We start from the raw sequence: 13,296 nt of genomic DNA, 5'->3' as shown, positions 1-13,296 counted from the left end.
GGGGTACCAGTGGGTGTACGAGTACCAGGGCTCCAGCCTCACTGTCACCGTGGCCTCAAAATGACCACTGGGGGGGTACAGGGCTCTGGTTGTGTGTGTGTGTGTGTGTGTGTGTGTGTGTGTGTGTGTGTGTACACTCTCTGTTAAGATAACCAACCGCTCAGCCGCCCCAGGTCTGCTTATATAGTGTGACGGGAGGATGGGAGGGACTTCATGGTGTGTGTGTGTGTGTGTGTGTGTGTGTGGCATATCGGATTGTTTTTAATGCAGCTCTTTCTTGTTTGTTGATGTGGAATCCCGACTGGCATAGACAGGAGGCTAACTTCATCGGTAGTCTACTCACACACTACACTGACGTCTTCCTACAACATCAACAACAACATGTGCTTGAAAATACAACAAAAAATAATCTCAAGCAAGTGGGATTTGAGACCAATTGGAGCAGAACTGACTTTTTCCTTTTCACCGGTTGCATAGATTGCTCAGATACATTAATTATACTGCCAATTTGATTTATTTATCTCCGGTATTGTTTTTGCCTTCTCTTTTTTCTGTTGTACCACAGCGTTGATGGCGTTGGACAATATTTAAACACGCCTCATTCAGAACCTTTTACAAGGTTTGACACACAGAGCTGAATGAACGAGCCAGCACTCATCCGTCATACAAAACAGGTCCTACTTTAATTAAAACACACACACACACACACACACACACACACACACACACACACACACACACACACACACACACACACACACAGAGATAGTACTGCACATTATGCTATCGAGCGTACGCTGAGGCAATTTCCTGCCGAACAGGAAATGAAAGGGTAAGGAGATGGAAGAGCAGTGTGCGGCCTGCTTTGTTCCAATGGAGGCTTTATGAGCAGATCGGAGGTAGATACCTGGTCCGTTAGCCAGCCCCCTGTTCCCCCTGTTTATACGCAAGAGGCGTCTCCGAATGTCTTCCATCAAAGGACACGGGCAGCACTGCAGAGTGTCAGCATAGACCTGCACTGACGCACACGGCTGCTGTCCGTCAGCCGAGGTTGAAAGTGGAGGCAAAATGCCACGTACAATCTGGCACAACCTGCATCTGAAAGGGGAAACGCAGAGTTAATCTTCAATCGCCAGAGAAAATCTGGTAAAAAGTAAGGAAAATAAATTATGGACACACCCTCATAGTCTCAACAAGGTCCTCGTGACATTTTGTTGGAATTATAAATACATTCATGCAGCTTGTTGTAGAAAAAAACTGAAATCCTTCCTTCATTTAGTAAAATATTGGTGAATTGTGTACACTCACTGTGTGTTAATGCATTAAAGTATTGAGGATTGATGAGGAAGTTTGAAAAAAAGAAAGCAAACTGTTTCATCTGGTTGTTTAATAATCTGCTGTAACCATATACTGCCCTGTTTTAATGTGCTTATAATGGGGTTTATATGTTTGTTTTTCTGTTGGGTGGTAAATGAATTTCCCCCTGGGGGATCAATAAAGTTGATCCGTCCATCCATCCACGATTACTGTCCTTGTAACTCTTTGAACAATGTTGTCAATGTGTCTCACAATAGGCCCCTCCCTCTGCTTCTTATTAAAAGCAGACATGGATTATATTTGAATGATTCTATTCTGAAATGTACTGAAAGGTGCCACCAAGAGGGGATGTCATCATACTTGGGAAACTAATATCACATAGTTGCCGTAGAGATTTGTTTTATTAGTTGAGATTATAAGGCTGTAAAGAAAATGTATGCTCCATGTGGATTGCTTGTCACTCACCTTAACCTCTGTTCAATGGCAAGTCAGAGCCCAAGCCTACAGGAACTTTAAAGAACTCAACCACCATGTTTTCCTTAGAACAACCCACCAAACAGAACCATTTGTTACAGGCAGGTGCATCCCATGTCTCTAGCCATCCTTGGCCAAGGCCACTTCAGTAGTGATTGTTGGCATTTATGTTTCACTTTTGTAGAAACGGCAATTTCAAGTTCACTGCATTTTTGTTGTTTGAGGTTATAAGTGGTGCCATTCACCTGTCCTTTAAATGTAGGCCTGCACTGCAGTCCTTTGAAACCATCACCCTGATGAAGAGCAACAGCAATAAACCTGACCAGTGTGTGCAGTGTAAGGACATTAATACACTTTTGATTGAAAGTTAAGGATTTTGTTGTGCTTCCATTGCCAAATAATAAGCATGAGAGTAATACGTCATGTTCTGCAGGATCACAAATGATTCACAAGGAGTAAAATACCATACCCTGAAGTAGTTGTTTGTTTGTTTATTGCCCCATAGTGTCATGTCCAGGCCATGAGATTTAAAGACACATCATTTTCAAAGCTGGTCAACCAGACTCACTCCATCCTGCTGGCAAAGCAAAGTGAAATCAATTTAAAATCAATCAGTTGTCAAGTTGTCAATCATCAAACTGATCATCCTTCCAAAACCATCTATGCATGTTACATTTATAGAAAAATCAATATCTAATAATATTTTTCAAATTTTGAAAGCAAGTTCTAGAGAAATTGGCTAATTGCAAAATAAGTCCATAAAAGAGGTGTTAGTTTAATGTAGTAGATATTGAGGCGCACGACTTCCGATATATCAAGCAGCAGATTTCTCAGGGTACAAATGGGCGATTCAGAGTTAGAATAAAAAATAAACCCTAAATAAAGAACTGGCATTCAAACTTTGGAGGCAGAGAGGACCACTGCTGGTCCAGAGTAATGTAAAGGCTGATAGTGGGGGTCACGGGCAGGGGTCATTCAATTTAAACATACGGTAACACTACATACAGCAGGAGAAACTCCGAGGAAACTTGACCGTTCCTCGTTAATACTGAATCCAACTGTTATACAAGCTGTCTAATACATTGGGTGAATATCTTGATACACTGTACGTCACAGTTTCAAACAGAAGATGGGCTCAATTCAAAAATAAAAAAACAGCAATACACCAGCTGCCAAATTGGATGCCAAAAAAGAATACCAAAAATCCTACACTCAGCGTTTAGATTATTGATGTAAAAAAATGATTAGTTCATTGTTTAATCACCGAAGCATGATTGAGCGTGGGGAAGTAATACATTTTAGCAGCACAACTCTAAGTCACCAAAGAATCTCAGCCGACCTTTAGAAAACGTAGTTACCATCAGGAATGACTACTTCAATGAAAAGACAATATGGTACAAGAAATTACAAAAATAAGGTTCTTAATAATCTTAAATCCTTTTTTGTTTGTTTTTTTACATTCCATCCATCTCTCATCATCATCAAGGCTCCTGATCCCAAGGCGACGGCTGGAGTGGCGTTCCTATTCCGGGACAGCCAGCTTGACCCTGTCGGGAAGGTTTCCCCAGTGGACGGCCCCAGTCTCTGAGGTTCAGGTCTCTCCGTTCACTATGACACAAAGGACACTTTGCAGCCATTCTGAGAGCTCTCTCTCAAGTGTCCGTGGCCGTTGGAGAAGGCTTGCCCCCGGTGGGTGGGGCTTGGCGAGGGGGAGTGGCTCCTCTCTGCCGGCTCCGTGCCCTCTGACCTGGGGGCGTTTGTGGCGTCTTCGTCCGTGTTGCATCCCATGATGTCGCTGACTGAATGGGGCAGATCCTGTGGAGGATGTACGACAAGAAAAACAACATCAAATATGAGGTGTAGTGTGTGATTCAATGAGTTCAACCGAGTAATGACCTCCATCACTGCACAACACATAATAATCCCTTCCATAGGTGGTCATAGGGAAATTAAGTACAATAAGAATTCCAATTCGGTTTACAGCATTAGCATTAGGGATCGACCGATATGGATTTTGCAGGGCCGATGCCGATACCAATTTTTTTTCATCAGCTTTAGCCGATGACTGATACGGGCTGCCGATTTTCTGGAGCCCATATTTGGACACAATACTGCTTTTGCTCCCTCAATTTCATAAAAATCATAAAAATGACACAATGATGATAACAAATGTTACAAGTCTCAATTTAAAAAAGGAACATTTACTGTTCACTGTGTTTGTAAATCATGCCGGGGGGGGAAAAATAAAAAATAAAAGAAATACGGTGAACGTGTATCGGCACAAAAATATCAGCCCGATATTTCAGCCAGCTGATATATCGGTCGATCACTAATTAGCATTATTTGATTTGCAGCATGGTTTGTGTACTACAAAGTGAACTCACCTTACAGCCCTTGATCTGCAAGCAGATGGCCTCTGCTTTACGGAGGATCTCCTCTATGTCCAGCTTCATGGAGAGTTCATTAACATGCTGTTCGAGAGGCAGGGAGATCGACAAGTTCAGGGAAACCTTCATCATAATAACCATGACTCCAACATCATGGTGGTACTCAGTCTCAAGAATGCCTTGCTTCCTAGGGCTAAAACAATTAGTCGTTTTATCGTTTAGGTGATCTGCAAAAATGTAATCAAATCTAGATTTGAAAATTGATTAATCGTTTAAGTCATTTATCAAGTACAAATAAAAAAATGTGCTGCTTAATGTTGCAGTTCAATTTAAATATTTGGTTCATGGATCGTTATAAAATACATTCCTGTTTTTCTCTGAGGATTTTTTGTTACTGATGGCTGTTGGCTTTTTTTCTCTTTTGTTCCTAGTTATGAATTTAATTTTCTATTGTTCTTTTTCTGCATTTGTTTTCAAATAACTAACATTTGAACAAATGTCATCTAACATAATTTAGATCTATTTAGATACATACTAAAACTAAAAACAGAGACACAATGCAACACAATGTTTTTTCACCTTGAGGATTTCATTGAAGCCATAGTTCTCCTCCATGATCTTCTGTTTCTCTGAGTCTAGGATGGCACAGCAGACCAGCAGGTGGAGGTTCTGGCAGGGCAGGCCCGTCCACATGACCTGGGGAAAGAGGTGGGGCAGCTGATCACACTGAAACACATTGTGCATCACAAGAGCGGTCAGTGGCACAGCTTTGTGCGAATGGGCTAGTCTTCATAAACCCATCGTAAACCAATAACATATAAAAAAATAATAACTATATTTTAGACCCAAACCACCTCATCTGTGTTCAGCACCACCCCTAGAATTTGTCTCTTTAAAATCACAGTGACAATCTGTTAATGGCTCAGGGGTGTGGGGTTGAGGCCAGAAGAGGGGGCTCTGTCTGAGGATGACGAACGTACCTCCCAAAGTCGAAGGACGTCCGGGAAGCTCAGCTCCCGCTTAAAACGGATCAGTAACCAGCGGAAACAGAAATACAGGAATCCTGAGTCCTGGGACTCTGAAAATACAAAACAAAAGAGGACCGGTGAGAAACGAGACACATATCTTCTTGCTGCCAGTGGAGGCACGCTCAGAGCTGCACTGTTCTGAGAGAGCTCTGGGCTGCTAGCAATGTGCGTCACAACGCAGCCGTTTTGTGTGTACAGCAGGAGGTGAGGGGCTGTGTGTGCGTCGGGATGTTTGGTGTACCCAGGTAGTTCCAGAAGTTCAGATCCAGCAGTCTCAGCAGAGAACTGAGCTGGACCAGCTGGGTCTTCATGCCCTGCATCTGCTCCTCAAAGTTCTGGTGCTGCACACGCCAACACACACACACACACATAAAGTCATAATGAGATGTTAATAGTGACTTCAAACGTCATGTATCATCCAGTTCAACCATGTGATTAAAGGTGCTGTAGGTAAGATATTATTTGAATGTAATGAAATACATGGCACAGCCATCCTTCAGCTATTGGTGAGGGAAATGAGCTGTGAATATATCGAAAATATCCGTTTCGATGTTGACTGTATGAGCCGATTTTGACCACTCTGGCTAATTTCTGACCAATCAGAGAGAGCTCTTGCGTGATTGGTTCGGGGAATCCAGCCTTTCTGTTTATCACAGTTGTGTGAAATTCAACACTTCCCAATGGCAGGATATCACCGGGAGGGAGGGTATGATTATTTATTTATTTTTTGTTTCAAAATCATTCTCTATTCTTCTCCCTCTCTTTACAACTCTCAAATCGTACCTACAGCAGCTTTAAGCTAGATGAAGAGACCCTTTACCATCTGGTCCATGAAGGAAACAAAGCACCAGAAGGCCTCCACCTCGTTCTCCATCACAAAGAGGAGCGGAGAGAGAAGGTCGCTCATCCCCTGGACATAACCTGCGCAAACACACACACACACACAACAACTTAATCGGATGCTTCCTACACCATGGGACCTATGCTGACCTGGTGAGATATATTCTCTTATTCACTTTGAGTTTATTACTTTTAGCTGAGCATTGCAGTTTGTATAGTGTACATTTCAGTAGAATATACATCTTGTCGAGGTCTCATCCACTCACCCAGGTCAAAGTCGTACATGCAATAGGTCATGAGGATGTCATGGAGCAGGACGAGGCCTGGGTTATCGATGCCCTCATAGAACCGGTTGGTCCTATCCGTTCGGTTCACGTCCTTCTCTGAGAACAGAGGAAGAGTGGAATGGAACACTTATTTCCACACTATGATGCATTGCCATCAGTTTCATCTAACGGAGATGGTCGGGCACATATGGGTTCTTTACGCAAAAGAGCTGTAATGGCGAAACATCTACAATTACTGTAAATTGATGGCTTTACACCAAGTTGAAAACAGACAAAATCCCTCCTGCCATAATAAGTGTGACACACTACAAGGGGTGATGAGGTGTCTCTAACCTGGTGAAGGTTAAGCACACGCAGCAAGACTCAGACTTACCGACGAGACTCCTGTTGTCTCTGAGTTTCGAGTTTCTCCTCTCCTGCTCCTCGCTCACAGACTTCCACTGCAGCTTCATCCTAAAGTACTCATCCCTTTAAGACACAGGTGACAGAAGAGTTTATAAACACAGGAGCCGGGGCATAATACAATTGGAAGACTGGATTCATTCCCTGTAATGACATGGTTAAATGCAGGAGGGAAACAGTACTGCTTTAGCTTTGTAACAGTATGTTGGTAACCGAACAGCCAAACAGGGAGAGCTTATGCAACCCAGTCCAGAATGTGTAGAAAAGAAGAAGCATACGTCTTATCTCTCGTCACGGCTTTCCTCTCCTCCAGGGTGCTGTCCCAGGGAAAATATCCCAGCAGAAACTTCCAGACCTCCTTCCTCAACATGTGACACAGACCCTGTTCCATCACACAAAAACATTGGATTTAATGGGGCGGTTCTCGATACCGTCTCCTGTTCGGAAATACAACTAGCAACCCAGAAATCAATGTATTTGGCAATCATTGCAGTCAGTTCTGCATCGCAAAAACAGTTATGAGTTGTCTAGCATTGGAAGTTGAATTCCAAATGATCATCCAAAATACATCATTGTCTGTTAAGAGGTGATAACAATGAACGCTGTTCTTAAGTTTTATTTTAATAATAAATAAATAAATAAATTAAAGATGTTGCCATCGTTATATGTCTGCCCTCATATCAATTAAATTAACCTTTTAATTTATAGACAGTAACAGCCAAAGTTCTCAGTTATAAGAGCATCATAAAATTATTGTTCCAAGACAACCTCCATCAAATAAAAAAAAACAATCTAACTATCTTTTTACGTTTCGTTGCTATCTTAGTTATGTCCAAACGTTCATAGCTATAGAAGATTCCATTTAGCCTAGTGTGACAAAAGCAGCACTAGCCAGTTTTGGGGATATAATGTAGTCGCCATGGCAACATTGTGAAAATTAAACAACTTCCCAGACTTTAATTTCCTTGTTAAGTTCTAAAAAAAAAGGGTGACTGCTATAAATATTTTTTTTATGCTGGCATTTTAAGTCTATCTTAAATATAGCTTGTTTATACGATGCAAGATAAGCAGTAGTTTTAGTCGTTTACTCGTGATGACTGGGTCAGGAGAAATGTCCAGTTTCTGGGCAGGGGGTGAAGGTTGGAATCGCGAGACCACTCAGAAATATATATTCAAGATATATTTCTTGCCATGGCAATTGCAATTGATTTCCACATATGGACACAGCCTCACATTATGAAAATAACTAAAGTAGATAGTAATAAGTAAGGTAATAAGTAGATTACCGACCACAGAATGTGAATTTGCGAGATCCGGATGATCTCAAGAGGCTCTGTGATTGTAATAAAATAATAATAATGGTAATATACTCAACATGCCCCTTTGAAGATGACTTGCTTGAGATGAGGGATGTTTATTATCCTTCCCTCTGCGTCCTGGTGCTCCGCCCACTGCTCTGCAGACAGTGGCTCCCCCCGCTGGACTTCTGGCCTCACTCCAAGGTCAATCTGAACCAGCCAAACAGAGGTACAGGTTCGATTTCTTAAACATGACATTGTGTGGAAGAAACTGAGTCACAACATAACATCAATTAAATATCTTCGAATAAATAAACATCGGTGGGAGCAGTAAATAGGGAAGTAATGACTGAATGTTGAGGGGCTGTAAATGCGTACTCTAGTCAATGTGTACTAATAAAGGATATACAACAAGTGAAAAGGAAATCCTTTGGCGTTGCATGCATTGTTCTTGAGAGACTGTATAAAATAACTTGTTCACCAACATTACTGGCTGGCCAGGGGAGGATTTTCCAAGGCGTTCATTGGGTTTTGTAATAATGCAAGTCTCCACTTCAAAACTGAAAGTGAAAGGAGGTTGGTTGTTTATTAAAATAAGTGTGAAAGTCTGTTGTTTTTAGAAAGATAGAAAGATATTACAGTGGTCTGATGTGGGGAACTAAAAACACGCTCACTGGCATTAGACCCAGTGTGTCTAGCGGTGTATACCCACCCAGGAGACCATAACTTGATACTTCTCATGTTGGACATTTAATCGCACATAGACTGTATGAAATAGTTAAATATTGACTTTCTATATTGGCACACCATGGGGAACAGAAAGGTTTTATAGGTCTTAAATGCCTGCAGTCAAATGCTGCTTTTGTATTACTTCGGTGCAATTGATAGTGAGGTCAAACGTTCAATTTGTACCAATTGGAAACTCAAATCTTTGATCGTCCAACTCTGTGTGGGCTCTGTGTGGCTGTTGCAAGAGCAGCAACAGAAGGTAGAGTCACCAGAGACCCAGACTCACCCTGGTGATGACCTCGAAGCCGGGCTCCTCCTGGTGGTTGATCTCCAGCCCTGGGATGACCTCCCCTAGGAGGTCAGCCACCTCCTCGGGGGGCCGCCGCTGCTGCTCCTCGGCGCCGCGGAAGGCGTCATACAGGTAGTTGGTGACCTTGGAGAAGCCGCCCAGCGTCGTCACATACGGGTCCTTCTTCAGCTTCTAACAAATGGTAAAGGGACACGGTCACGTTGATAGTGACCTCAAATGAACCCACGGGTCAGTGTCAGAATCGAACGGCAGCAGTCAGGGCACTGCCTGAATAAGTTTTATACTTTGAGATGAAGGGAAAAAGGGAATTAAAGAAATAGTGAAACTATAGTTAATTTTTTTCTTAACCCTTCTTAACACATTAAGCTGTAACTAAATTGAGACACGTCAAAAAGAACAACATGAGATTATTATAATGTATGCTATTTGTCTTTTGTCAATATTCTGTTTACATGGACAAGGCCAAAGTTGTTGTCATCCAGAAGGTTCTCGAAGGACTGGGACAGGGTTTTGTTGACAGTGCTGACCAGCAGACAGCTCTCATCTTCTGGAGACCTTCGAACACACATAAAAAAGGACTCACGTCACACCCTTTCAGACCTGATACAGCCCCAGTCAAGAGATGCAGGGAAGTCGACTGTTTTCTTCAGTGTAGTGTGATAGGGTTTGCAACATTGTAGGGCTGTCAGGAGGATGACTGCCCCAAAAAAATCTGCCCTTAATTCAATGGTGAGTAGCGCCATGTGATAACACGTTGTTATTCTGCGGAAAACTCCTAACAAGAAAGTTATCGGAAAATATTTATATAGTATTTAAAGGATTTGAAAGCCACTAATTAAGTACATATTACTTTGGACACACACACAAACACTGTCGGGGTTAAAAACGTTCATGAAAGGGCAAACAAGGCGGGAAGAGGTAACAGCGTGACGTGACATCACAACCTGCCTGGAAACTGCTCCTGAGGATGCCTGTCACTCAAAACAGACGACTATTATGAACGGGCTTTGATAAGAACTTTAATAAAAACCCACTATCTGGGCCAAGATAGGGAAGCACATTGCCTGGGCTGACCAGGATGTTATCTAACCTGATGTTTTGTTCATGGTAGGATGAGTGGTTACCAGGCCACACATCAGAAGGCAGGACACATAACTGAACACCAATTGCCCCAAAGGACTTGTGCATAAGAATGTATAATGGGATTATTTTTGTACTTTTTTTTTACTGTACAATTTCAAATCATTACACGTAAATAATGTAACCAGGGTTGATAACGCCACTTGAAAATTAACTGAGAGGTTCCAGAGTATTACGCATTTTTGAATCCGTCTGACAATGTCTGGCTACTGCCAACTCTCTACTTGCAGTGACAAGCTGTGATTTATGGTTCTGCAACGTTCTACTCACTCGCTTAGCATGGCACATCTGCGGAGGCTGTCCAGGAACTCGGTGATGCCGCCTTGGTGGAAGTAGAGAATAGGCAGGGAGACGGAGGCCTCCTTTAGCTTGAAGAAAAGGGAGGACCAGTTGTCCACTTTGACTGTGATGGTACGCAGGTCACTGATGCTGAAGGTGAAGGCCCAACGGTTCCTCTCGTGGCTGTGGTTCAGGGCACCTGAGGGTGATGTAGGCCAGAGGAGGATTGGACTCATGACATTCTCAGAACATTCTAGAAGACTGTTGGAACACCTCTGATGGTGGAAGAAACTATCTGCACAATGAATATTATCCGTATTAATGTTATTTAATGTTATTTACATTCTTGAACAATGAATGCGAGCCTGTTTGGGCTCTGTTGGGAAACATTCTTGATAATATCAATTCAGAGGACCTACAACTGTATTTACAAGGGCTGCATGATTAAGACAAAAATAATTATTGCGATAATTCTGCCCAATATTGAGATTGTCATACTTCATTGTGATGAACAGATTATCAATTAAATTTGCTAACCTGTCAACTTCACACTGTTTCGTGTCATATATTAAGTGGTAGTGATTACAAAAAACTTGCATGGACACAGAAGATTCTATCACCCTTAATTGCAATTCCTGTGATCCGTTAGAGCACTTATTGCTGAGTTATAATGGTTTACAAATTGATTTTAATCGGACAGGCGTACAAAATCTGATTCTGATCTGATCTGATCTTTTTTAATAATTGCAATGGCCAAAAATGTAGTAATTATGCAGCACTACCTATATATCATAGCTTATAAAGGATTTGAAAATTCAGCTAGTTTCAAGTAATTATCATTCATTCCTGATTTGAAAAACAAACATACTAACTAACAAGCAACTGCCTGCCGGAGGGAGACAGGAGTTAAAAAGGATAGCCACATGGATGAAATACCCACCATCTCCATTGGAGAAGGTCTTCTTCTTAAAGGAGATAGCGTTCACCATATCCCACTCTGTCTCATAGCTATGCTGAGTCTCCAGCCCTTGGTGGGGCCTCTCCTCTGCACTCTGGCCCCATTCCATGACAGAACTGGAATCCTGGAATGCAAATGTATGGGTTTGTCATGTGGTTTACTATGCTCCCACTATATTAGCTGGCAGAGGTGAATGTATCTGGTAATTGTTGTGGTAAATGTTGATTCAGGTTAAAAATACATTATTTTACAGGCTTGTAATTTTACATCCAATCATATCTCCCTTTGTGCATCTCTGTTAAATTAGCAAAACAAATACATATTTTGGATTTGGACTACTTACATTGTGAATAACTGTAGAGGCAATGGAACGTTTAGAATAATAGTGTAAACTAATATTTAATTCTCAATGATTGTAATGGAGTATGTCAAGAGAGCAAACCTTGCCAGCACATAGCATGTTTGATGGGTCGACAGAGTCCTCCAAAGGTCTGTATTCAACAAGGACCTCCCCATCCTGGATAACACGGGAGAGGATTTTTAACAGATGGAAAACAGCTTCACAACATTCCTGGAAACTGTGGCACACGAGCTAGCAGAGGTCAACTATTTTAAATAAAAATGACACTGGAAAATGTCAAGTATTTAAATGATCGTATCACAGTTATCGTTGGCAATGTTTACCACCAGCACCTTGAGTCGATATTTGTGCTCGGTTACAGGATTTGGAAAACAATACCTTGTCAACGACTCGAATGGACCCAGAAACGAGCAGATCTTGTTCAATGCAGTCATCATTACTGTTTGAATGTATGAAAACTCCATCCTGTTCAAATAAAACCTGATACAAAGTAAAAAAAATAGTGTTAGCAACCGTTGGATAATCTAAGAATGCAATATGGTTTTAATACCACATGTCATAGTGGAAAGGTAAAAACCAACACTAGTAATATATATATATATGTAAAATAAAATTTCTAAAAGTCATCGCTCAGTTGTAAGCACTTGGCTTTCCTGTTGCTTTTATTTTCGGTTAGCTGTTGCTAAAGTTAGCTAAAGACAAATTATACTGTCTATGCATTTTACATGTATGGAAAAAGTCGTTGTACGTTGGGATCATAACCCCATCCCTTCACACCCATCACGCTGGAGACGCGGGCACGCCACGGACCCCGATCACCACAACACTGTGTGCTATCGTGGCGTTCAGCAGGACGGAATGCTGTAACGCTAGCAGCCGACGTTGCTGCTCGCTATTGGCTAACCTCCGCTATTACAGCGTATGAGGCTAATGTGGACGTATAGACAAGTACGACGGAGCTGATTTTGAACACGAACTCGCAATTTGCGAAGTTACAACTTGGCCACGGGCATTATACGGAATGCCAGTCGATTTAACCGTTTAACATTGTTCACTACCTTCTGGGAAGTATCCGCCGCCATGTCGCCTACCGTCGATGACGACAACCACTCACGTGCCTGTCAACTACCAAAACAACAGTGACACCTCAGCTTCCGTGTTGGGGAACGCGCAGGCCCAGTGAATGATGACGTGTGTGCCACAAGGTGAATCTTATTTTTATTTTTATTTTTTTGTCATTTAGTCTGGGTGTTTGATTTATTTATTTTTTTGATTTATTCCAAAATATGTCTGTTAATATACTGACAGTAAAGAGAAATACCCAAAACCTCAAAACAGGGCCTCTTTCAACTTCCTGATTAAGGAACATATTTTATATACAATAAAAACCAAACATATATAATATAATATATAAATATGTTATATTTTCGTTATAGCAGTTTGTTCTAATAATTATATTCACCTCTAAAAAAGTGACGTATATACT

The 13,296-nt window shown here is 41.6% G+C and overlaps 1 protein-coding gene across 1 annotated transcript; it reads right to left on the bottom strand.

The window, feature by feature from the left end:
- Positions 1–2,273: 2,273 nt before the first annotated feature.
- Positions 2,274–12,930, bottom strand: tbc1d15 (TBC1 domain family, member 15). Its single transcript, XM_084476923.1, has 17 exons — positions 12,869–12,930; positions 12,189–12,290; positions 11,892–11,966; positions 11,432–11,573; positions 10,483–10,690; positions 9,525–9,627; positions 9,049–9,243; positions 8,115–8,243; positions 7,014–7,117; positions 6,707–6,801; positions 6,313–6,429; positions 6,027–6,127; positions 5,448–5,547; positions 5,159–5,256; positions 4,758–4,874; positions 4,176–4,262; positions 2,274–3,606 (listed from the first exon to the last, which is right to left on the bottom strand). Exons 1-17 carry the CDS (start codon positions 12,890–12,892, stop codon positions 3,400–3,402), a joined length of 2,004 nt encoding a protein of 667 aa, XP_084333049.1. The 5' UTR covers positions 12,893–12,930; the 3' UTR covers positions 2,274–3,399.
- Positions 12,931–13,296: the final 366 nt, after the last annotated feature.

This window comes from Micromesistius poutassou (genome assembly GCF_964030765.1).
Source record: "Micromesistius poutassou genome assembly, chromosome: 13".
NCBI lineage: Eukaryota > Metazoa > Chordata > Actinopteri > Gadiformes > Gadidae > Micromesistius > Micromesistius poutassou.
Note: the sequence above shows the minus strand (reverse complement) of the source record. Positions and strands in the feature narration are given on the sequence as shown.

Coding starts and splice junctions, on each gene's coding strand:
- tbc1d15 (XM_084476923.1), bottom strand. CDS start 12,892: ATGGCGGCGGATACTTCCCAGAAG. Junction 11,967..12,188: donor CCATTCGAGTCGTTGACAAG/GTATTGTTTTCC, acceptor CGTGTTATCCAG/GATGGGGAGGTCCTTGTTGA. Junction 6,802..7,013: donor GCCGTGACGAGAGATAAGAC/GTATGCTTCTTC, acceptor TGTGTCTTAAAG/GGATGAGTACTTTAGGATGA.